Source organism: Stigmatopora argus, chromosome 6, assembly GCF_051989625.1.
Source record: "Stigmatopora argus isolate UIUO_Sarg chromosome 6, RoL_Sarg_1.0, whole genome shotgun sequence".
Taxonomy (NCBI): Eukaryota; Metazoa; Chordata; class Actinopteri; order Syngnathiformes; family Syngnathidae; genus Stigmatopora; species Stigmatopora argus.
Genome location: NC_135392.1, coordinates 8,483,952 through 8,509,141, shown reverse-complemented (window position 1 = coordinate 8,509,141; position 25,190 = coordinate 8,483,952). Strand labels below are relative to the sequence as shown.

General features: G+C 39.8%; 3 protein-coding genes across 3 annotated transcripts; 1 reads left to right on the top strand and 2 right to left on the bottom strand.

Moving 5' to 3' along the window:
• Positions 1-494: 494 nt before the first annotated feature.
• Positions 495-8,473, top strand: pusl1 (pseudouridine synthase like 1). The gene is made up of 8 exons (XM_077603670.1): positions 495-730; positions 795-855; positions 1,305-1,492; positions 4,866-5,015; positions 6,256-6,426; positions 6,566-6,620; positions 7,096-7,258; positions 7,350-8,473. Exons 1-8 carry the CDS (start codon positions 675-677, stop codon positions 7,394-7,396), a joined length of 891 nt encoding a protein of 296 aa, XP_077459796.1. The 5' UTR covers positions 495-674; the 3' UTR covers positions 7,397-8,473.
• Positions 7,497-14,060, bottom strand: LOC144076094 (ATP-dependent RNA helicase DDX19A-like). The gene is made up of 12 exons (XM_077603665.1): positions 13,826-14,060; positions 12,767-12,806; positions 12,493-12,582; positions 11,427-11,562; positions 11,144-11,236; positions 10,909-11,011; positions 10,700-10,814; positions 10,429-10,606; positions 10,090-10,327; positions 9,731-9,893; positions 9,355-9,546; positions 7,497-9,136 (listed from the first exon to the last, which is right to left on the bottom strand). Exons 1-12 carry the CDS (start codon positions 13,880-13,882, stop codon positions 9,075-9,077), a joined length of 1,467 nt encoding a protein of 488 aa, XP_077459791.1. The 5' UTR covers positions 13,883-14,060; the 3' UTR covers positions 7,497-9,074.
• Positions 14,061-21,352: 7,292 nt separating this feature from the next.
• On the bottom strand, positions 21,353-24,159 carry LOC144076301 (calcium/calmodulin-dependent protein kinase II inhibitor 2-like). Its single transcript, XM_077604025.1, has 2 exons — positions 23,425-24,159; positions 21,353-22,670 (listed from the first exon to the last, which is right to left on the bottom strand). The coding sequence occupies exons 1-2, from the start codon at positions 23,591-23,593 to the stop codon at positions 22,597-22,599; spliced, it is 243 nt and encodes an 80-aa protein (XP_077460151.1). The 5' UTR covers positions 23,594-24,159; the 3' UTR covers positions 21,353-22,596.
• Positions 24,160-25,190: the final 1,031 nt, after the last annotated feature.

Below are 25,190 nucleotides of genomic sequence, written 5' to 3'. Positions count from 1 at the left end.
TATAACGTTTTAATATAAAACCCTAACCCCACAAAATCCTTATTATTGTATAGTGCTTTTCCTTAGATTTTTGTTTGTTTATTTGTTTGCTTTGTGTGTGATAATGGACGAATGAGCTGTTAAATTATTTCTCAGGCGTATAGTGAATAAGTCAAATGTGAACATTTCTCCGCGAATAAAAAAAATACAACTTTTTAATGTTGTTCGTCGTCTTTTTCTCGTAATTATATTTTCCTCGTCCTTATAAAGCTTTATATACAAAGTTTAGAGAGAACCAGACTAGAACTAAACAAAACAAATTACCAGTTCACATGGTGATGTCATCAAAAAGCGACCAAACCGAGCATGTCCTCCAGATGCTTTTTACTGCAAATAGCTGGAGTAAATGTTAAAGCACCATAAGCACACTAAATGTCGAATCAATATTTTTCTCCGTAATGCATCAAAAAACCACACATTTCACGAAATGTCCCCACGATTTTTAAAGTCCCTTTCCCGGGCTACAACCACACCCGGATGCAACTTGCATCCAGCATGCTGAACAGTAACATATCCTCTTGCAGCACGACATCCACAATGGCCCGTGTTAAATAGCGTAATTCGATGCGTTAATTTAAAGTGAATCATGCGAATCTTTTAATATACAAATCAAACAAAAAAGATTGAACAAGGTCATGTGCAATCAGAGGCGCTACCTCATCTTATTCCAATACATTGGAACTAAATACAGGTAGGCAATTCACAACGCGCATTGGATGTATTCAGCATATTAACTATGTTTCTGTTTTGCAAAGTGGCGTAGTCAAAGTACCTCCGCAGCAGTTGGGGAAAAAGGGGGTTCAAGATCACCTAGAGGTAACTAACGCATAAATAATGAAGCAGTAGAATGCAAGACCTTAAAGAGAATACCAGTATCTAAAAATACCGCGCAGCTCATGGGCGTCATCAGTACTAATTATTTTGCAATCTATCTGCATGGTGAGCTGTATGGCCAGCAAAAGAAGCTTAAATTTAGCATACATTTCCATGCACTTCTCATCTTCAACGCTAGATGGCGCCCTACTTGAAATTAGACATGGAAACTTGAATTAGAAGTCTATTGTCATCAAGAGCGTCCAATGAGTGAACATTTAAGAAAACACTTTTTAAAAACCTAATTCTGAATTAAAGTGGATGATTCTAAAGGATCCAGAGGTGTAAATTTAAGTTTGCCTGGTTGTATTTATGGAAGTGTGCCCTTAACATTTCCCTGAGGTCTTATTGTGGTTCTTTTATTTTTTTTCCCCCCTTATGGCTATGTGCAGGACGCAATAAGAAGACTGAGACCCCTCAACCCAGTGTCTCTGTCCATTTCCAGCAGGACAGACCAGGGTGTTCATGCTCTTTCGAACTCAGCCCACTTTGATTTGCAGCGAAAGAAGGACAAGCTGCCGTTTACTGAAGACATTCTGGTGGAGGCACTCAATTTCCACCTTAAAGATGAGCAAATTCGGTACGTAGTTCATATCTTCAAGTATGTGCTATGATAATTTACAACTGCATCACACAGTCATTTATAGCCTCCATATAGGTCACCTTGATAGCAATCAATGCAATACTCCCAAGTAGTTCTTATATTTGCATGAAATTAACTTGTACATAAAACACAAACAGGGTGGCCCGGTGGCTGAGGGGTTAGCGTGTCGGCCTCACAGTGGGGGATCTGGGTTCAAATCCAGGTCGGGCCACCTGAATTAGATAATAAAAGATATATTAGTCATCGTTGCATCTCAATTTTCCGACAAAAGAAGTCACATGATAATCTCTCACGACACATTGGTGCGTAGTTTCAAACGGAGAAAGTGGGATGATATTAAATTGAGGAACCCCCATAAGGTGAGAGTGAAGCAGAGTGGGCCAATTGTTTAGGGTCACACTGGGGCAGAGATGAGGAAGGAAAGAGGGAAGCTCCCACCATCCCACTTGCATCCCACTAATCCTCCAACCTGCAGAGAGAAGGTTAGGAAGGATTATCTCTGCTCTGCTTTTTGCTCTGTAGCATCCAATAACACACGCGTATGCGCCTGCTTCACTGAATAGAAATAACCTTCTCAAATGGTGAAACTTACAGAGAAGAAAAACACAAATACGTTGTCTCCTTTTACCCAAAGTTTCCCAAACTTGGGTTTGACTCCAGGGTGATTTTTTTTTTGGAGTTCCCCATTGACATCATCAGTAAAAATGCTTTCAAGCTATTTTCTAATAATATCCAGGCACACACAGTTACTTGGCAAAAAGCTTCTTTATTCATATTTGAACCACTATAAGACAAACAACCCCATATTACCAGAAATAACTCATCTGGCTTTTCATTTTTATCATGAGAAGAAAATACTTTTAAAATAGATGTCTATGCATGGGTATGTGTAAATTGCAATCGCTGTCAATCCGCATTTCAGCAGGTGTCATAATAAGACGTAAGGCTTTCCCTGTGCCATGTGTCGGAACCAATCCCCTCGCCTGTAACCTACTTTCTCTTATCATGCGCCGAGTGCATACACACAGCCACAGAGATCTATAATGTAACTCTGTGAACAGAAATAGGCCTACGCGTGCTTTTGCATGCATGATGCATTGAGTTGGGTAGCATCGTTTTCTACTGTGCCACCCACAGATGGTCACCTCCTTCGTACACATGCTTAAATATAACGGCTCAAGCCTGACTAAGTCGGTATTGTGTGGCATCACTAAATGTGGAATGTAGAAAAGCTAATCATATATATAAATTTGAGTCGGGTTATCAGGAATAGAATTTCACTGATGGGAATGCTGGCATAAGCTGTTTCTTTGAGCTGTACTGGCAACAAAATGAAGCATTATGGACTTGAATGCTGTCTTATTACCTGTAATTACATGTAGGTATACATCTGATATCATATTTGACACAATACCTTTTGTAAAGGCTGGCAGTGTTTTGATTCGATGTCATTATTGCCACAGTATCCAATTTGTTGAAAGTGTTTTATGTATAAAAGCTTGTCTGTAAACATTGGCATCAAATAATTGAATTTGTTTTAAAGGGAGAATAACACGTTTTTTTGTGCAGAAATAGAATTCATCATGTCTGTTAGGATTCATACAAACTAAAATACAATATCCCTGCAGTTTTTGATACATATGTACTGAATGTTGGAAAATTGGTTATCAATTTTTTGTGCACTCAGCAGTATTTTTCTTCTTGTTTTTATCTTAGACATCAGCTTTACAGATGTCGGCTCTGCTGTGTTGTGATGACATGTCACATGGCGGTGTTAGTCCTAGTAATGTTTGTTTTTCCTTTTTCCTGTGGGGAGGAGGTGACGATTTGGGGTGCACACTTATTTTTCCAGATGGATTCTTTTCGGTATGACCTTTGTAAAAACAAGAACCCACCTTTGTCGCAAAATGGTGTTGTACCCCAATATGAGGTGCACCATCTATTTAAGACGCACGAATGCATCAATGTACTGCAACATTTGTTCTTTATATTTCAAGTTTTTTGTTTCGCATATAGGTTTCATAAATGTATGCATTATAATACAGAAAATCGGTTCTAGGCCAGTGGTGCTTAACCTGAGTTCGATCGAACCCTAGGTTGAGTCGGTCTTAGCGGTTCGGTGGTGAGCATGAGTGATTGTCCGTTTCATTCTGTGTTTGATGGTGTGCCATTCTTCATAGTTTGGATTCAAAGCAGATGTATGATCGGAAATGGCACCGACCTTAATTACATCCAAATAGCTCACACAGATGGAATCATTGTTTCCCCATCACTGGCCACTCTATCAAAAGAGACGGCGGTCTAAATGCCACACACTAAAGTGTACAGTGTCCCCCTGCTGGATGCACATCAAAGAGCATCTCATCCTGGACCGATGCTAAATATTTGAGCGTAAGCGCTTAGCTCCCCTGAGCTTTGTGCTCTCCGACAATGCCTTTGCCTTTTGTATAAAAGCTGCCGCATTGGCATTTTAGACAAAGACCCATGCAGAGTTTTATGGCTTGCAGTAGAAAACCATCTGTTCCCATTCAGGGGAAAATGAAGGATGCTTTTGATCAGTTGTCGCACAAGCCTTGTTGCAGCCTAACTTGAAGGAACATTCTGGTCTCTTGCACCCATGTTAGTGGACTCTGGTCAAGGCTTAATTGTTTCAAATACTTGATGCATGAGCATAACATTGAGAAATATTGTCACCAGGGGATTGTTGGCAATGACTGGTTCGTTAGGGCAAAAGGAGTAATTAAGCCACCCAACGAAAATTGAGTAACAGCTTAACCTTGACACAGCACAGAAGAGAGTTGTTATACAACCCTGCTACATTTCAATGGTTAAATAAATCACCATGTAAGAAGTATTTTTAAAAATGAGGTGGCACCACTAAAAAAAGGAAACTGTTTTGGATTAAAGGGGAAATAAACTAAACTGCTTGGTCACCAGTCAGGTGTAGAGCACACAGAGACACAATCAACCGCACTCACGATCATACCATCACCAAGTGGGAATCGAACCCACGCTGCGTGTACCGAATTCAGGCAAAAGAACCACTGTACCATCAGGTGGCTAATGTCAGAATTACAGCGATTACATATTCTTCCAAAAAAAGAGGCTGAAAGCCCATTATTTGCCACTCTACAAGTTTTGTGTCAAACTAAACATAAAACGAACATCAAATATTGTTTTATTTTCTTTTTTTCCAACAAAATCCTTCTTCCATTCTTTTGAAATAAGATTAATTAAGACACCGATGCATTGAGTTAAAAACATGATCAAAGGATCGAATCAGAAAGGCTGCATACGAGCCTAACGCTTTCATTATACATTTGTAAATACTACTTTTCCCTTTTTCCAGCATCAACCGGGCTTATCACGTCTCAGCTGATTTCCACGCCCGTTTTCAAGCTCTCTCCCGAACGTATGTCTACCGCATAGCCCTGGGGGTCTCCCATCCTTCTCAGCTTCCCCTCATCGAACGCAACATGTGCTGGAATCTTCGTAGCACGTGAGTACGTGTGTATGCGCCTTTGCATATGAGTGTGAGCACTTATATAGATATAGAAAGCGGGCATTAAATCTGAGCTCAATCCGTCTCTCTCCCCTTCACACCCACGCACCCGCACACGCACCCGCATTCATAAATCTCCTCAATACGCTCCCAACAAGCCTAGCAGAAACAATACCATGTTAGACACATGAATAATCCACGTGCCCAGCCGGAACTGCAAATTAGGGCCACTCAACTCAAGTCTTAACATTTTATCAGTGCTGACAACCCCAAAACAAAAACAAAGAACAGACAGAAACAACATAAACAATGGATGGAGAGGCGAGAAAAGGAAGAGAGAAGAATGCTTTGGGAAAAAAAGATTTGTTGCCGCAAAGTTGTTGTCTTGGCTGATATTGGGAGGAGGAGCGTGAAGAAACACATTTCAGGGAACACATACTGTATGGGCATTTCATTTTGCGTCTTTTTTTTTTAGGGAAGTGGGAAAGTAGGCCAAGATAAGCTGCAGGCTCATACGCATCCCAAGCAACACCCACACGTATCCCTCTCTACTCCCACTCTGTCTTCCATCGCTCCCCCTTTTTTTTGCTTCCCCTCGTTATTCCATCTCTCATTTTCGGCGTCAGCCTTGTTTTTCCGCCCCTGAGCATCCCAGACTTCCTGTTTGATCTTCTCCTTCATCATCACTTCCCCCAAGACTGATCTTTTCCTCCCTTTTGTTTTTGTTAAAGCAGGTAAAACATAAATACGTCAAATGAGGAATCACGAAGTCAAGGGGTGTTTAGGTTGATGATTTGCAGAAAATTATTATCCAATTTCCCTCACATTTAGGACATACAATGGATATCTTTTTCATCTATCCATGCCAGGAATATATCATAGGCAGAACAAGTGTAACAATTTACCTGTTGCCAGTTTGGCAACAGAATAATAGCTTTGCGTTCAAATAATTGGGTCCAGATTGAAGTAGGCACTCCAAGCAATTTGACACTATATGTGTATTTACCTACATCAGGTTCGGGTCTTGCTCAAGGATACTTAGGCAAGGTCATTAGGACGGGAAATCGACCCACAACTTCTGTTTCAGTACAATATTGGGGAAAACGGGGCCTGGTAACCTCAGACCTCTGTTTCTGTTTTTATATATATGTATATGTTTGCCACAGTTGAACTGATACTATTTGTTGTAAGCATGGTGTACTCTGTAATTGTAATCATAGTGTACACGTGTTTTTAGGGAGCTCAATGTGGGGGCCATGAAGGAAGCGGCTACCGTTTTGGGCGGGACTCACGATTTCAGCAGCTTCAGGGCCGTCAACTCCGACTTGCCTTTTAAAAATCCCGTCAAGAGCTTGGATGTCGTCGGGATACAACCTGGAAGAGCATTTTTATGTGAGCACTTTCACAGGTAAGCAGGATCTCAGGATATATTTTTGAACAATAATGGTCATTTTGCTTTTTAATTCCTTGCATTCTTAAAAGAGTAGAGTAAATGTGAAACAATATTCATGCATGCCCAGTGATGTGGTTTCCATTTTGTTTTGCAGAGAGATACCAATGTGGGAGTTAACTTTTCAAAGCAAATCTTTTCTGTATAAACAGGTACGTATTTTTATGTATATATACTGCAATGAAATTGACTGCCATGTTGAGTAATATCCGCCTCTGCTGGATGGCAAACTATTATGCCATCAATACTAAGTACACACAGTCTAATCTCTCTTCCAGGTATGGCCACATGATGTCAATATTGGTCACCAGCAGAGAAAAATATGTTGCCCGAATATAAGCAACTGAACATGATTTAGATCACAGGTGTCAAAGTGGCAGCCTGCAGGTTTTTTTTACATTGCACTGACAGCAGCATCAATAACATTGCTTTTGCCCTTTCATAAACCATTACATTTCTTTTTTTAGGTTTTCTGTTGTGGAACCTAATTAAATTGCATTGACATATTTCTAGTTATTTCTTGTAAGTTTCCATTGAACTCTGGTGGAATTCTGCAAACTCAGTGCTGGAATTTGTGCATCTATCTTATGTGCAAATAACTGAAATAAAGCCATTTTGTTGCTTTAGGTGCGTAGAATGACGGGGGCCCTGGTGGCTTTGGGTCAGGGTAGCATCTCACTTAGCCATTTTAAAGAAATTCTGGAGGCTCGGGACTCTTTGGCTTATCCATCCAATCTAGTTGCTCCGGCCAGAGGCCTCTTCCTTACTCAGGTGGACTATAATCAGTCAGGTGAGTGATTTGTTGGCAACTTTAGGGTGAATTACAGTAGTACTGTTTGCATATTAGTTATACTTATTTTGCTATTTGTCTTTTCTATCAGACCTGCTGCCACCACAACAAACCTCAACGGCTGCCACCAACGAGTGATGCAAAACTTTGAAAGTTCATGTAATCAGTGTTTGTGCGTGTAAAACAATATCAAAGCCCGTATAAGTGTTTTGTGAGACAAAATATTCCAAACACCTGCTCACCTACAAATTGTTTTATTTAATACATGTCATAACTTGTCTGTGAAGACAGCTCAAACGATCACACAAATCCATGTGGTTTTCAACATGTCACTCTTGAGCCTACATACTGTGTACATGAACACAGGGTAGCTTCTGATAACAAAAGTTTACAATATGTGGAGTGTAGCTGCTGAGCATGTGCATCATAAGTTATACCATATATTACACACACATTCCCACTGTATACTGCACATCCAAATTAAACTGCATACTATTTTTTTCACAGATAATTCATGTGGTTATTTATCACACAGTCACTAGGCCCCAATTTGGCTGCATCTAGTTCCTGTAAGCTGTCTATGGATAAAATTCACCAGCGGGCTTATATGAGGTTTGTTGAAAGTTCAAACTGACCAGTTATGGCCCTTTCAACCAGTAAAACAATCACTGCCAGATGGACAGCTGCGTTGTTTTTTAAATTGACCTGTGGCAGATAAAGTTAACCTCATGAGGAATGTGTTTTTGCACTTCCTAGAAGTGATACTATCAATAAATCACATTTTGTTTTAAATGTGTACACATCTACTATAATGCGACCATGATGTAACCGTAAATCTGATTGGCATAGGTCCACAAGTCAATTCAACATTTGGTTTAAGAGTTCAATAGATAAACATTTCAAGTGTTGTTCAGCATGTTAAGTTCAATATTTTGGATCATCAATAACAGAACCATATGTGTACATAATGCACTTAAGGAAGGCTTTGTGTATTTAACTCACAATCATTTATAACTTTGCAGTCTAAGTGAAGAATGTAATGGAGCCATGTTTAACCCTGATTGAAGTGATGGCGAGACAAAATCACATCGGATGCAAACGGTCCAGATTTGGAACAAAACTAAGCATCATTTGACAAATGTTTAACAAAAATGAGTACACTGTACAGCTGAGCTATCCTAATACTATTCAAATAAAATGGTGTGCAACTAAGAATGATCTCAAATGTTCATGTGTTGATGATTAGCAATGTCACATCTCATTTGGCAGCCTTTGTTTGCCATTTGGCTACACACCCTGAAGCTAAAACTGAGCTTAATTTAGAATTCATTTCTGTCATTTGACCATAGGTGTACACTATGATTGCATAGACCCTTAAAATCTAACCATAATCCAAAATGGTACGCCGGGACTCAGAGCAGGAGCATACCCAACTTCACCCTTTCCACAGGCTTTAAATGTAGTAATAGCCTGAGGATACATTCGTTATAACTGCTAAAATAAATATAAACAGCCGAGTAAAATGCGCTTTTAGTAAACCTTTGACAGTACATCTTGTACACTTTTTAAAAATAACAATTTATTCCAAGAAGTAAAAAGAGTGAAATGGGGTATGTTTCACAGACCAAAGTCCATTCAATGTGTGTTACCGTGCAGTATTTGTCCGCTGGCCCAAAATCATTACCTCCCACCCCCCACCAGTCCGTCTTAAAACAAAATAAGAACTTAAAAGACATTTTAAAGAAGCATACAGTCGTTGCAGGGCACAGATAACAAGTGTAGTTGGCGTCCAATTCATCGGCCCATGTAATAATACTTAGCTGGCAATTTTCTCTATTTCATCCAAGTCGTGCGTATCTAGTTTTTCAATGTTCTTTTCTGGAACAGAGATGAGGAAAAAAGGTAGTCAACAAATGAATACTGCATAGAGTTCATCACTTTTTAAATTTGAAAAGCAGTTACAAGTGTATTAGGTATTGTAGACAAAGCTGAACAAGGACCATCACAATAAATCTTCCCTTCTCCATCGATCATTAAGTTTGTCATGAAACCATCAATACATTCATGCACAACAGAGACAGTGGCAGAATACTTACTAAAATGTTCCTGGATCCTGTTGAGGATGTTCATGCTCATTCTGCTGTCCACCATGTTGATAGCCAGTCCCCTTTTGCCAAATCGACCCGTGCGACCAATCCTATGCAGGTATGTCTCATTGTCCGGGTTACCCTCCTGGTCAACTGGCAGGTCAAAATTAATGACCACGGATACCTGCTCCACATCAATGCCTGGTATGACGATTCAAGAAATGAAAGTCTTTAACCTTTTTTAATATGGAACTTCTTGCACGAATTATGACTTTTTTAATTAAACCTACAATCATTTCTTTTTTTCACTGGCACTGAATCATTCACTGCCATTACCGTTCATCTTGATTAATAACATCGTACTTAGTCCGGATTTATTCCTCACCTCTGGCACAAACATTTGTGGTAACAAGGACCTTCTCCTTTCCATCCCTAAATCGTTCAATAACGGCAGCCCTCTGCTCCACTTGCATTTCCCCACTGAGCAGCGCCACCTGGTGTTTCTCCTTAGAAAGCTCACCCGCCAGCCAGCCTGCAGTCTTCCTTGTCTGGATTGCCCAAAAGAAAAGCAGAGTCATCAGTTTGCATTTCAGCAAGACACTCAAGGAAGAGAATGCTCATCGCTTTATGTGGAGAAACGATCCCACTTTTTTAGAAGGTCTTCAAACTAATATCTACAAGGAAAATAATATGGCATTCACGTTCTATTGATAGGAAAGCATTAGCGGACATGGGCTTTCTCACATGGCAGAAAATCATGGCCTGGGCAATTGTGATGGCGCCATAGATGTTGCACAGAGCTTCAAACTTTTCTTCCTTGCTGTTACACAACACATAGTACTGCTTGATTGTATCCAGTGTCTCCTCCTCTCTTTTTAATTTGATGATGTTTGGGCCTGGCACGATGCGCTTGGCAAAGTCCCAAACTGTTTCTTCAAACGTGGCTGAGAAGAGCAACATCTGGCAATCTTTAGGCAGCATTCTGTGCAGGAGGAAAAAGCAAAAATAAGCCCTTGGCATCATTTCAAAAAGACCATTTGAATATGAATAATGGATAAAATAAACAATGTTCTTTTTTTTTACCTCTGGATGCGAATACTCTGGTCTTTGTGACCCTGTGTTGCGATCATGACATCAGCCTCATCCAACACGAACACCCTGATCTTCTCAGGATCGATAAATCTCAACTTGCCGCACCAGTCCAGCATGGTTCCAGGCGTGCCTATGACAATTTGTTCCTGAAGTTTCACGCCTCGCTGCACTGGAAGATTTCAAGAGAAACCCTTCAACACAAAATACGCTGGAGCCAGGATGTGTCACCATGACACAAAATTTTGAGCAGACAAACACTTACATCTATTTCCACGGATGGCGTAAACCAACTTGACTTCAGGATAGTTTTTGCCCATCTGTTCAATTACTTTGCCAGTCTGAAGCGCCAGTTCATAAGTGGGTGACAAACACAGGCACTGATGGGGAGAAAAATAAGTTAGAAGGCTGGCTCATAAGTCACACACAAGTGTTGAAACTAAAACCATTTAATAGAAATGTTAAAAAAATAACCTGGGGATACTTGTGGTCAGGATTGACATGGCTGAGCATGGCGAGAACAAAGGCAGCTGTTTTTCCTGTTCCTGATTGAGACTGGGCAATCAGATTCTGTGGACTACAGGGGGAAAACAAAAATCATAAAAATAGATTTGATGGAAATGCACCGAGCTCTTCAGTAGTCAGTGTCAGCAGTGCACACTAGGTAAATAAAATAAACTAAAACACAACCAATGGGCGGTATACTCACGGTTCGGCTAACAACATAGGTAAGGCGGTTTCCTGGATTTTAGAAGGGCGGTTAAAACCCATTCCGTAGACACCCTGGAGGAGCTGCTTTTTGCTGCACATACAAAAGAAAACATCTCGGTGGAAGAATATGACGACCTAACGGCATTTGAACGACTAATTTGCATTGGTGCTTAACAAGTTGAGACCATTTTGTACGTTAGCATTTATTTCAATTTTGAGATGCATAAAATAAAACCGTTTTGAAGATTAATATTTAAAAAACGAAACAATGATGCACTTACAGATGTAACTCCTCAAATGATTTGACAGAGTACAGTGGAGAATTGGGATCCTTCTGCAATACTTCAACTTGATTTGTGTTGTTGACAAGATTACTTCGTATGAGTTTGTTCAATAGCGACTGTGCTGCTTTGTCGTCTGTGGGAGGGTGAAAAAACATATTTTGAAATTGTGCTTCTTATAGAGCCGAGTACCGAACTTGGTTATTTCAAGGCACTGACCAAAGTCCTTCGGTAGTACAGAGTATCGTAACATGCGTCGTCTTTCAAAACCAGGTTTTGGCACGTGTCTGTGTTATCAGTGAGACGAGTCAACTAGTCCTGTTTTCTCCAAAATGTGGCATGCTTAATCTCATTCGTGAACCACGGTTTCACCCAAAGCGCTTGGAAATATCATTTAGGTTTAGCGAGGAGTGTTTTGAAACCGCTTTTGAGTGTCCCTAAGCTACGCAAACTTTAAGACCGCGCATGATTTCTGCATGAGCGGGCAACAACCCCTTCCGCGTACACAATTAATGGGTTGCTGGCCCACTGGTTCCGCTCGTGTGAAAAGGACTCATATTCCACTAGAATGGTTTATTTATTGCAGTCCTTTTGACATTCACACGCAACATCACATTTACCAGGGGTTACTGTGCAAACAGAATAGAACTGCTGAAAGACTAAAACTAAAGCAAAAGCTTAGGTGATATATGTATAGATCTGAAAATAAATTGTATTATGATGTAGTTTTATTTTTGGTAGAGCTGATCTTATAAAACAGGTGTTGAAAAAAAAGTAGCATTGAAGAACCGCTATAGAAATGAACAATTCTGGCATTTTAAATACTAATATGCAATATTGACAATTTAAACTGAATGCAATGATGTAGTCCCAAATTTTATTGATAGTAAAACAGTTTAAAATGAGAAAATGTCCATTTCAAAATCCATGGTGTCAACAAATCTCAAAAAAGTTTAGACATTTATGTACTGCACCATTTTTTTATCATTGGGTGATCCAATTTTGTCAGCCTTCTATTAATGTTTGTTTGGTTTTAAATATATAATTAAAAAAGGCATCCACTCACCATTTTCCTCCTCATCTGTTGCCTTATCTCCGGATGATTTTTCTCCAACTTCAGTTGTTTTTGCAGAATCTGCTGACAGTACAGATGTGCCTACATAAAAAAAAAAAAAGACATCCTCATGCTTAACTAATTTGTTGCCTCTAACGCCAAAAGACGTCCAATTCATTTTGAAATTGGATGATTGCTACCACCTTTCTTGTCAAATTTAAACAAATATCACTGTCTATTCCAATGAGGTAAACGTTAGTCTAGAAACTTAGCAACTAAAACATACCATTTTCCCCACGCGTATCTTTTATTTGAAGGTGTCCAATCTGAAAAGAAAAGAGTTGACATGTTATTTGGACTAACCAAAACATCTTATCGCTAAGGTCTGATTATTGGTTAATTTCAAGCTTTACAATAGATCGTCAAGCATGTTTGGGTGTCAATAGGACATCAATATTACAAATGTTAACAAACAAATGTCAGAATCTTTGTCTGTGCATACAATTGATCAAAGAGAAAACAACAGTTTAGCCATCTAGGTTATGTTAAAAAGAGACCAACCAGGCCATATAGGTTCATTAATATGTATTATACCTTATTAAATAAATTAAACTCAATTGTGAACAAGTCTCTTTGAAAAGCAGGAAAACTTAGTCATGCAAAATGGGAAAAAATAAGCCGAGAGAGACCTTAAAGGTTTATATTTTAATTTAAAACTGAGTACTCTTGTGGTGGATTTACACTGCCCACTTTATGCGATTGATTTAAGATTTTTCATGGAGATGAAGAAAATTGTTCAATATTTATTTCATTGATTTTGTCAGTTCACTGAAACATTCGCCTTCGATTAATCCTTAAGACATGTCATATAAATTTAGACTTGACCTTAAAATTTGCGATCACATTACGAGGAAATATCGGGCTGTCTGAGTACATCTAACAGACTGTTGCGCCCTATTATTATGTTATGATAACCGCAATGAGATTTGCCGTGTCCCAGACATCTAAATCTTTGAACGCCCGACCAACAGAAAGCGAAATCTTCTACTAATTCAGCTCAGCTATTTTGGAAGCTCTTACATCATTCCCTTAGGCGGCCGTGTAAACCTGCCTTAATCAATTACCATTCAAGTTGCATCTGCTAAACTAGCTTAGCATGAGACACGAAAAACATCTTTACGAGCGCATTTGCCGCAGGCCAGTTCAGCATGCACGGCATTCCTAATCGTCATCTGTCTTGAACTAACGTCAAAAATAAAACATAATTTTAAACATTTGTGGTATCCTCGCTAGGCCCGAGACTGTGATCCGTTAGAGCTAAAACAACGTGAAGTAGCATATTTACTGATTCCGCCGCGGCCTCTTGCTCGTCCACTGCCTGGGCCCAAGAGTCCGAAGCCATCGTTTTCTTTATTCTCTTCCTATTAGCTTTAAAAAATAACAAAATTGGGAAAAGACCACAGATTAGGAACGACGATAAAGTAAAACTGCACTTTTTTTAACCAGTCACAACAGCGTGCTGTAAAAGACCAAAGAAACGAGTCCAACGGCTCAGTCAACCGAGTGAAACAAGTGTGGAGAACAGTTCCTACCGATTTCAGGTTCCTACTTGCATGTTGCTGCAACAACCGATATCTGAAAACACATTTTTAAAAAATATTGTTATTGTGGTGGTGAAAATAACTCTAGTATGATTTCACACTTTGTCATTCTACTTTATTATATTACATACAGTACAGGTGAACATATAGTTCACCGAACACTGCAGTGCAAAATGGCTGAGTTGACAGTTGTCTATTAATGTTATGTGTTTGATATTGTTTTCTGACATTTTTGACAGTAAGGAATCAAAGACATGTTGGTCAGTCTTCATTGATGTTCTCTGATCTTCTCTGAACTCACCACAACACTGTTTTTGCCCAAGAAGGCTCTATCCGAGATGAATGACATTTTAAAAAAATGGTAGTTTTAGAAGAAAAAAAAGAGCAGGAGCAGTAAAAGAAAAAAATGACAGGCTTTCAGATTTAGTGTTAGTTTTGGCTGGACAGAAGCAGATCTTATTTGACCATTATTGTCTTTTATAAGAGCATGTTTGTTGAAACCAGCAGTATATACAGTATTATAGACCGTATATGGATTTTTTTGTTAGCTGACTGCATTGATGTTTTATTTGTTTTGTAAGTTATTGAATCTGTTGTTAAAGTGCTCTACTATCATAATAAATTTGCCTTGCTTTTGCACTATATATAATTTCAGAGTGCCAAAATTTGTTACAATATCTATTGTTGGTATCTTCTCTTATGTTCATACATCCTTTTTTGACCCATATTGTGACACTTGTTGGATTTTGCTATTAGTCCGCATTGTGATTTAAAAGCAAGCAGCTTCGCCGTCTTTCTAATGCTTCCGTGCATGCCTGCGTATGAGTTACAGTGACTATCGCATAGGGAGCATACACAGGGTGACCTCGGCAACTCGACCACAGTGGCTGTCTCCTCCTTAATTAAATACAAAATTGATTTCACACATTTCTGCAGTTCTCCTTAGACAGATCGATGATGACACCAGCTGTGGATTGCGCTGCAGAAGATTGCATTGGTCTCAGTTCCATCAACTAGGGTCTATGGGGTCTATGCACTATGCACTTTGTGTGTATGTGCGCACACATGTATGTGAGAGAACGAGAGAGAGTGAGAGAGGGAGACAGTGTCAAATCATCTTCCGTGTCTTTCCGTGTATTAGCAGGACCGTCAAGACAATATATGAGAATGATGATCTTTGAAGTACCTTAGATCATCAGTTTTGGAGACAAGTTCATCAAAAGCTTGATACTGGCTTGAAAGAGAGTTTAAAGGGAGGCAGCCAATAAGATTCTGTGTCAGAAGTATCCATGGTAACTGAAACAGTGAAAGTAGTAAGATCAGAGCACTGCGGAGAATTCTTAAAAGACGAAAAGAAGGATTTCCAACTGCCAAATTAAGACTCATTTCCTGTGGATTTCAAATTTCAATCTATTGAACAATCATTATAGACTATTATGTGATTTCAGAGTCAAAAATTGTGCCATGTATTGTACTCTGAAATCCTTACTAATACAGTATGTACAGTACTCTATTCATTAATAATGAAACGACAATAATATATAAAATGGCTCATTGGTTATAGTAGTAAATTATATAGTATTGTGAAATATGTCATATTACGCTATTATTTTATTACAGTACATTGTTATTAGGTTTTAGGCAGTTGGCATTGTTTGATAGCTGCCAGCCCCCTAGTCAAATTGGATTTAATGTCCATAAATGTCAATGGCAGTGAATGAGTTAAGGGCCACAAGGAACAAAATAATCCAGAGTAATAAGAAGATTGCAAAATAAACTTTTATACTTACATTATGCGACAGTAAAAAGGTCAAGACAATCACAACCAAGATAGCTGAATTAATCACATTGGATCTGTGTAAAAAGTGTTAAAGATGAAAATGTAAAGTGAATGTCAGCTTCTTGTGCAGATAAATGCAATAATATTTAATCTCTTGTTGCGGACTAGTAAAAACTTGGCAGTTTTAGCAGTATTTTGGAGACCCCTAGTCTGGGGTCTGGCATGTTGATGCTTCAACGACTCTGACAACGGGTGTAACAATACGGCAATAGTAGACCGAATAGGGGAGAGAAATTGAGTGAGAGAGTGCAAGGAGGGGCCTGACTGCTGGTTGGTATTCCTGAGGCTTATAGCCACAGGCTGGTGTTTCAGAGTGGACATCACATTGGAATTTCAATTGGCATGAGGCGATTTAATGTTGTTGGAGTCTGAGCTCAAGGTCTTGTGTATGCATGTTGTTCAACCAACTCACCATCAAAATACCAATACACTGAACTGGATGACATGAACTACGTCAAAACTCTGCAGATACGCCCCTCCCTCCCACTTGAGAAGCTGAGTCACAAATGGATATCATTAAAAAGTCACTATATGCTTATAGAGGACCACCAGCCGAAAAACACATGACATAACATGTTTGTTTCAGTCCACACAGAATATCCCATCCAAAAATATGTCATTTTTTCTCGGCCTGGTGACTGACTGATTAGCAAGGTAAACTTGCATTCTAATGATGTCGTGGTAGTTTGTACCTCGTAGGGCCAGATTTTGACAATGTAAATCACCTGCAGCAAGTAAACCTTAGTATAAGCATTAGTTTCAACTTTGTTAAGAAGAGAAACATTTGGATCTGGTATTCCTGTCTTCTCCAAGAAAGGCCTTGCTCTCGCCCATTTACTCACTGACGGAACAGCTGGAATGTTACGTAATGGGCAGTAGGGACAAATAGCCTTGAGCCTTTTTGAAGAATTTGAGATGAAATTAGGTAGACTTTCCGTTTGCTCATTGCACTTTGGAGTTCATTTCCATTGATGATCTTTAATCGGCTGGGCTCATTTATCTTATCGTGGCCAAAGAGCTTCTCGACTGAACAATTTCAATTCCTTAATAATTTATTGATGCAGGGCAGTCAAATTGCATATCAATAATGTACAAGGGCTCAGTATAATGTTGATACAAAACACCTTCAGCTCATTCATACTCAAGAGCTGCAGATATTTGTATAATGTTTGGCCCCAGTAGCATTCTATATTTCCCAGATATTTCCTTATAGTTTATTTCAGTGGGAATATAAGCATTATAAATTTCCACAGGTTATTTTGGCCTTACATGTCATTTCATAAAACGGTCATAAGACCGTTATGATTATGAAAATACCTTCCCATGCACATTCATGACTATAGTACTTGTGTCATTAAGTGCCATCTAGTAAATTATGTGACTTTTGTGTGAGATTACTTAGTGTCATATGTCACTTTTGAAAACAGTGGACTACCTAAAAACAATAAAGCCTAGGTGAGGTTGGGGGACAAACAATTACAAACTGTCTGTGTGTTACAGCACATTTGTGCGAATTGCAAGGCGATGGGTTAATGATTATAATATATTCTACATTCTACTTAACTCATTATACATATCAAAACCATGTCATCCCACGACCCTTGTGAGGATAAGCGGTTCAGAAAATGAATGTAAACCGTGTCAATTTGGAGTGAGATTTAGAATTTTCATCATGTGAATATGACATGATACCCTAGTGATGACCCTTTGACTCTTAGGCATGCGGAACAGTCACGTTCACAGATTTTTGGACCCTGCCAAATCAATCACACATGTAGGACAAATTAAATATCCAATGGCCAATTTCCATCTGGGTCAGCATCTATTATTCACAAAGCACACTTACAAAGTTACATGCCTTTTTGCCCCCACATCCCTGGGGTAGACCCACCCACTCTTCCAAAGCAAAATGCTCAACCATTTTGTTCTTTTTTTTTCTTCTTAATGATCTCCAAGCATGAGATAAAATGTGGGGCCCAGAAGCACTTCCATTTGTTTACGATTCCACTTTTGGATATTCCTGAATAGTGTGCAAGTTGTGTGTGTTCAGCTGCTCCTAGCCTACTGTAGAGAAATTGATCATACTTGAGCATACAATATGCATTTATAAGGTTAATTAAGGCAAGTGATAAGTAACAGACATTAAGTATGGCAATGCTTTTGAGGAACATTTGAAAATGCTGTTAGTAGACAACTTTGTTTCTAGCAAAATGATGCAGGATCCAAGGTTGTGCGAGCATTGCTTTCAAATGCTAAGTCTCTTAAATGATGAACTCCCCATGACCCCATTTGTGGCGCACACTGCACTATGATGGATCACGCCCAATATGATTTAGGAAATGAAGTAGACCACATGAGGAAACCGTTTGCTCTGAAAGAATTTAAACAGCTGTCAGAATGGAATCCTGAAATACAAAGTGGTAACTTGCAACAGAATTGGATACACATACAAAGACTTTCATATAAATAAATGAAAAATGCTGTTTCAAAGGCAATGATGGGAGCTTCGATTGCAACCACCAATCAGAAATTCAATATTTATTCTAAGTAGTCTTTGCAGTGTCATATAAGGGTATGTCGTCACACATTGGCATGCTCCTAATTCTTTGTTCTCCTTAATCAGCCACTGAGAAGAGGAAACACAGAGAGCTCTCAGAGTGCAGTAGTGAATACACTGTCAAACAAAAGCACAACAATCAATGCACTGTATATCCACACAAGATGAGTGGATGATTGATATATATATAGTGATTCTTTCTGCTTTAAAACAGCACTGCACCAAAATGAAGAGCTCTTTCTCAGCCTTTGGTTTCCCAGCATGGACGTAAAGCGGCAACAGAGCAACCCGGCAGTGAAAGAAACGGAGAGGGTGAGAGACTGGGGATGTGGTTGCCATAGAAACCATCTGGTGGGTCTGAAAACTGCTTCTCCCTGGCATTCATTTCATCATTGAGAATCTCTCTCTCTCTCTCTCTCTCTCTCTCTCTCTCTCTCTCTCTCTCTCTCTCTCTCTCTCTCTCTCTCTCTCTCTCTCTCTCTCTCTCTCTCTCTCTCTCTCTCTTCCTCTCTCTCTTTCTCTCTCATCCTCCCTCACTGTTGTTTATCCTTCTCTTTCCCATTTCCCATCCAGCCTCTTATCTGCTCATCTTCCCAAAATCTGTCTTGCTATACTTTCTGCTCTCTTCATTTCTTTTCTTGCTAGAGCAACCAAGAGCATTTAACGTTAACGCGGCATGTACCGTCCTTTTATCCTTTTGGCTGCTTTTCCATATTTTCATCACTGTGTTCTGACAGTCCCATCTGCTGGACTTGGACTCTTACCCTATTGTTTAAACAATACCCAAGGACAAAGTCCACAGGCCAAGAATTTGCTAAAATGCTTTATAAATAAATAAAATTGGATTGATATCTTAGGGCAAAATTGTTGAAAGATTTACGTCATCTAAAAAGATTTATTTAGCTGACAGCCACTATAAGTATGGTTTAAAAGACTTGAATCTGGCTCCAGTTGACACCAGTAGATGTCCAATCCATTTTGACCGAGAGCTGCCCCCAAAAATTGATTTAACTTCTATTGATGTTGATGGAAGTTTTAAATATATATATTTTTAATTTATTTATTAACTACCAGAACATATACTCCATGAAGACAATTCATTTACTCTGGCCGGCAGTAAACACGTTAACTTAAATTAATATAAATAACTTCCCAAATAAGAAACAACAGGCTACTGTAATACCTTCAGAATAATTGATTTGTTCTATTTTCATTCCCTAATTTTAGTCCTCTTGTGTATGACCAGAGTCCTTGTGAATTCCGGGAATAGACCCTATCAGTGGGAGAAAACCTGATCTCAATGCCAATTCAGCTCACACAGCCAGTCACACTTCGGCATTGGTACACTGAAACAAGAAAAAAAAACATAAATAGGCCCCCATTTCCATGTCCACTTGTGCGCACGCTAGATACAAATATATTTTCATCCATGTGCATTCCAAGGACATTCCATCTATTAAATCCAGTCAATTCACTTGAGGTAAGCTGTCTCAGTCCATGAGGTCAATGTGGTGGCTTGCCCCAGTTCTAAGACCATGAAACAAAGGTCATATCAAGTGGTGAAGAGATTATATTATGGGCATTGGGTATAAAAAAATATATATAAAAAAAACAAGACAAAAACTATCCAGCCATACAATTCTCCCCTTTACGCATCTTATTTGACATTCCATTGACAGGAAAGGAGAGCTATATTAGCATTGGTGTTGCCGCGCATCTGTTTAAATGTAAGGTGCTGCATTAAAGTGCATACAGTTCCACTGGGTCAGTGTAAAATACACTTGACAAATCTTTTACAGCAGAGATGCATCTGATTTGTGGGCTCTTTTCATCACTGTTAAGTCCCTGGGAGACAATATTTCCCAATGTGTCAGACAAATAGTTAATAAAACTTCACTTTAACCCCAAAGGAAGTAATTATTTCAGTGTGCAGTGTAATTGCAAAGCTCCTTCAGATGAGATGGCTTCCTGGACTAATTTTACATTGTAATGTGGCCAGCTGGAAGTGAAGATACAGTTTGAATCATTTGTGGACATATTAGGGCAAATAAGATGAGCAAAAAATCTGCAAAATCTACAGTATGCTCCAGCATAGTTCTGTTGTGAAATGAGCGTTCATTATGGACAGTATATTACATTTCACTATAAGCTTCCTAATTAGGGAATATACCCCAACATAGCCTAAAGTGAGCAGACCCTCACTGGCTGTTGCTGCATTTGTAAGCGTCACGATCGTCATGGATGACTGCTGTCTTGGAAAAAGGGATCACTTTGGCGGGATAATGTGGTCACGCCACGCAGTGAATAGGAGGTTTGGAGAGATGAAAGAGTATGGAACATTCCATTACAGATAGAGATGCTATCAAACGGAGGCTCGTGAAAAAGTGTTCCGCAAGCGAACCCACTGCAGCACCCATCGAATACAAGGTGAATGTGTTATCATGGTAGCTCAGGCAGCCCCTTTCATGTCTGTTAAGAAGAGGGGGAGAGACAAGCAATATGTTAGTCTGGCCTGCAGTTGGAGCTGAAAGAGACATGCGTGCTTCTACGCCTGCATGTACAGTATGCGTTCCCTTAGCACATCGCAGCAGATGCTGCACGCTGAAACTGGCTCGTCACACAACATGAATCATTTAGAGTTGGAAATGTCATGTCTCATCATTGTTGCTTATGCCTCAGTACCCCTTGCACCTTTTGCCTCTCAATGACCATGAACTAAAGCAAACCTGGATGACAGAGACCAACTGAGATTGATGAATGCGAACTCATTTTTTATTGCAATTTATGAACGCCATTTGCAACACAATAGCCCCATTAGAAAGGGAAGTTAAAATGAGAGCACAGAGCATGTTTCCCCCCCTTTTTTGTTATTGTTTGTTTATTCCTTTTGATCCCATTCACGACACTTTCCAATCTTTCAGGGGAATGGGATGTAGTACCTATTCACAGTGGACTTAGATATTCTTGGCCGCCATATATACAATTTAATATCAACTGTAAAAGCAACGCATTTGAAGTCTGCCATGTTACACTCTTATGTGTAACCTCATCATATAAAACTAGACTTATGTGTTTTTGCTACACTTGTAAACATAAAACAGTCTACCTCCCCATTTCATTAAACAGTAAATAGTTCGCTATCACCTTTATTACAAGATATTAGGCCACTGTACAAGTAAGATTGGGTGATACAGTACAGCATGGAGACTGTTGCTTGAGGTTAGTCATTCAAAGCTGTTTCACGAGGTGCTTCAAGAATACACACAAGTTTCAGAAGTTCTGCAGCTGGGCATGCATGATTTCAAATTTGCCATGCATGAGTTGGTAGTAAGTGTTAGCCCTAATAAACAACAACAAACAATCTTTAGGAGTCAATGTAAAAGCACAAAAAAGAACAACTTTTCCGGTGCAGCGCAGTATATACCTCATGGGATTTGGCACACACACACACAGTGATGCACAATGCAGTATAAATATTTTATCAATAGGGTGTGTACAGTCAGATCAACCAATCCAGGTGAAAGCCCAGAAGCTTACACTCAGAGGCGGGAGGTACATCATCCAAAATACAGTAAATAACATCAGCTGCAAAATATTTAAAAAAGAAAAGAAAAGAAAGAACAAATTATTTGAAACATAAACAGGCAACATCGAGATTTAAGTTGGTGGGAAATTCTCTCAACGTACAAAAACAACAAATGGTCGTAAATTCACTGCAAAGCACGTTGTTTCCCCCAAACAAAGACAAAGAGATACCAAACTTGTGCAAGAAAATGTATTCTCTATGTACAAACATAGACATAATTTAGAGACTTATAGCAGAAATGTGTGCTTTTGTTTCTATTGAATATTCATTTCTGCATCCTCTCCCTGATTTTTATCCTTCTCCAGCTCTTTTATTTATGGCAAATCCCCTTCTTTTGGGTGTATGTGTGCAGGTGGAGGGTCCACCTGGGGGTCTCTCTTGCTGCTGTCACGCAGATGGCCATGACTAACTTGAAGAGGAGGGTGTTTGGAAGTGCTGCTTGCTGCCCCAGGAAACAAAGTGCTTATATACAATGTCTTTGGATTAAATCTGGTACATATCATTTTTTAAAAATGTCTTTATGGGGGGTCCTCTAAGCATCCGCCGGGGTCTTCTCTGTTCCATTTTTTAGTGCATCATCATCGCCAGCCTCATCTTCAATCACAACTGTGGATGAAAGGGGTAGAGGGATATGATGAGTGATTAGTGAATGGGAAATAAACCAAAATATCACTAATAATGAGTGTGCCAAATTGGCTTGTAAAAGTAATATTAACAATAAAAATATATGATTAGTATATCATGCCTGAGACATTTTTGCCAGCATCACGGGGGTAGAATACGCAACCAATACATACATGACGCACGGCTACAATCATACTATGCATGTCGTAGCCATGCACATCAGGTGTGCGTGTCCGTGCACGGCATCACAATGCACAAACTCACACACAGAGATTTGCCATCAGGAACGCAGCACATAGCCTTTTTCCCTCTCATCATGAATATGGAATTACGATGCTTTATCATGCAAAGCGTTCATCCTGGGAAGGGGGCAATGAACATTTTATAGGCATTGCGCATCTTACTTTTGTTGCATTGCCAATGACGGATCAAGCACATCTACAATTGCACCGATTTTTAAAGGAGGATATGTTGTCAGAAACGTAGATGTTAAAGTGGTGCAGTCACAGTGCCAAGCCATTTAACTTGTTTTGCTTATATTAATTATGATTTTCGATGATTCGCTGCCAACCTACTAGACACAAAAAAATAGGACGTCTAACGCCGTCAAAGCCGCTGAAGCATGGGCTTTCACGGTCAGGTCTCCCAGTTTGGGGATAAATTGGACGTCTATTGTTGTCAATGGCAGTCAATGAGTTAATTCAGTGAATTACAGAAAGTCAACCAAAAATTGTACCCCGTTTGCTCCGGCCGATTTGTCCCAGCTTAGGTGGACGTTTATTCTGCGAGCCATTGAAGAAGTTGTTGGTGTCTTGAAGGCGACAGGTGAAGGAAAGGTGTCCCTCGTCGCCCTGGTCTCCATAATGACTCATTTTCTCTTCGTTGAAAGGAAGCACTTCCGACATTTCCAGATGCGTCTTTGAGCAAAAAGCCAGGCACACTAAAAAAGGGTGTTGATGGGGAAACACGTCGTCTCCAATGAACAAAAGGAAGCAACAAGAAGAAGAAGAAGTAGAAGAGCTGGAAAAATAAAACAACACCCAGCGCAGACACGATCGAGCCCTTTGTTGTTTACCCACAACACACGTGTGTGCGTCAGGATGAAGATGCGTTGGAAAATGTCCTCAAATTATCCAGTCGTGCAGTTTGGGCAACATAATTGAAAATCCCTTCTTCTTCGATCGTAGGGTCAACAAGAACAACAGCAACAACAACAAAAGAGAAGAGCCGTGTTCGTTCGGTGATGGAGAGTCGCGGTGGTTGCGCCCACTGCACGGAAAATGTGAGCGAGGGATGTAAATAGAGGAGCGATGCAAAACGCCGATCCCGGGGAGACCTGGGGAGGGAGCTGTTGGTTGGAGACAGGGGAGAAAATCTCCGATGATCACAGCACACTCTTCCTTAACCCGGTTACACGCACAAGGACGTGCACTTGGACAGGATGGGGTATGGATTTGCTTTGTGGGAAATTCACTGACAGAGATGTCATCGCATGAGACTAGGTTAGGTCTACCGTTGTGCAGTTGATCTGTGGCTAGGGCCAGTAGATGGCAGCCTTCTTAGTTTTTCACTCTTGGCCTCTGCCTCTTTTCTATTCTTCATTTTGGACAGCTGAAAGGATGCTTTATTCCATTGGTCACCAACAACCGGTCTGTGGACCGATACCGGTCCGCGAGCCACCTGGTGCCGGTCCGTCAGAGTAACGTTTTAACGTTTTCAATCTCGCCTTCCTACTTGAAATGAGAAAATTTATTGTAATAATAATAATAAATAATTGCTGTTATGCTTGGGACTTGTTTTTTTTTTGTTTTGTTTTGCCATCGTGGACGTCGCTCGTGCACCATGGTCCAGTCCATGTCAGTTCACATTTATTTTTCCAAGCCTTAATCACAAGGAATATCTCAAAGGGCTTCACTGGCTCACAGTTGACAGACAACTAGGAGATCCACTGATCTGAACCCCCAAAAGAGCAAAGACCACCCCCCTTCAGGACAACCAGGCCACAACAAATGTGGAGTGGGCAACATTTTACAAAAAATACATGATGTTATGCAAAATCAAAAGTGGATTATTCATTAATTTTAACATCGTACTGTCTCTTGCACTGTGGAAGTCCCTAAAGGCTAAATATTCGATGAAAAGCCTCTTACGCTTGAGAAACCCCACATAGTATTCCAGTCACCCTGCAGCTGGTGAAGCCGATACGCCAATGACTGTTATTTACTTTTAAGTTTGAAACAGCTGCTCCTTTTTGTACATTTAACAGTGACTCACCAACCAGCACAACACTGTGAAACACCACAGAGAAGTGATGTGTACAACTTTATCAAATGAACAATAAGGTCATCCTATACACAAAATAAAGGTTTAAAATTAAGCCATTCTCTCTGTTGCCAAATGCTGTGGGTGCATCTGCTGAATGCACTGAAACACAGAAACACCAATTCAGGGTAAACCCCCACCTGGTGCCCGTAGTTACCTGCGATAGGCTCGAGCACCCCC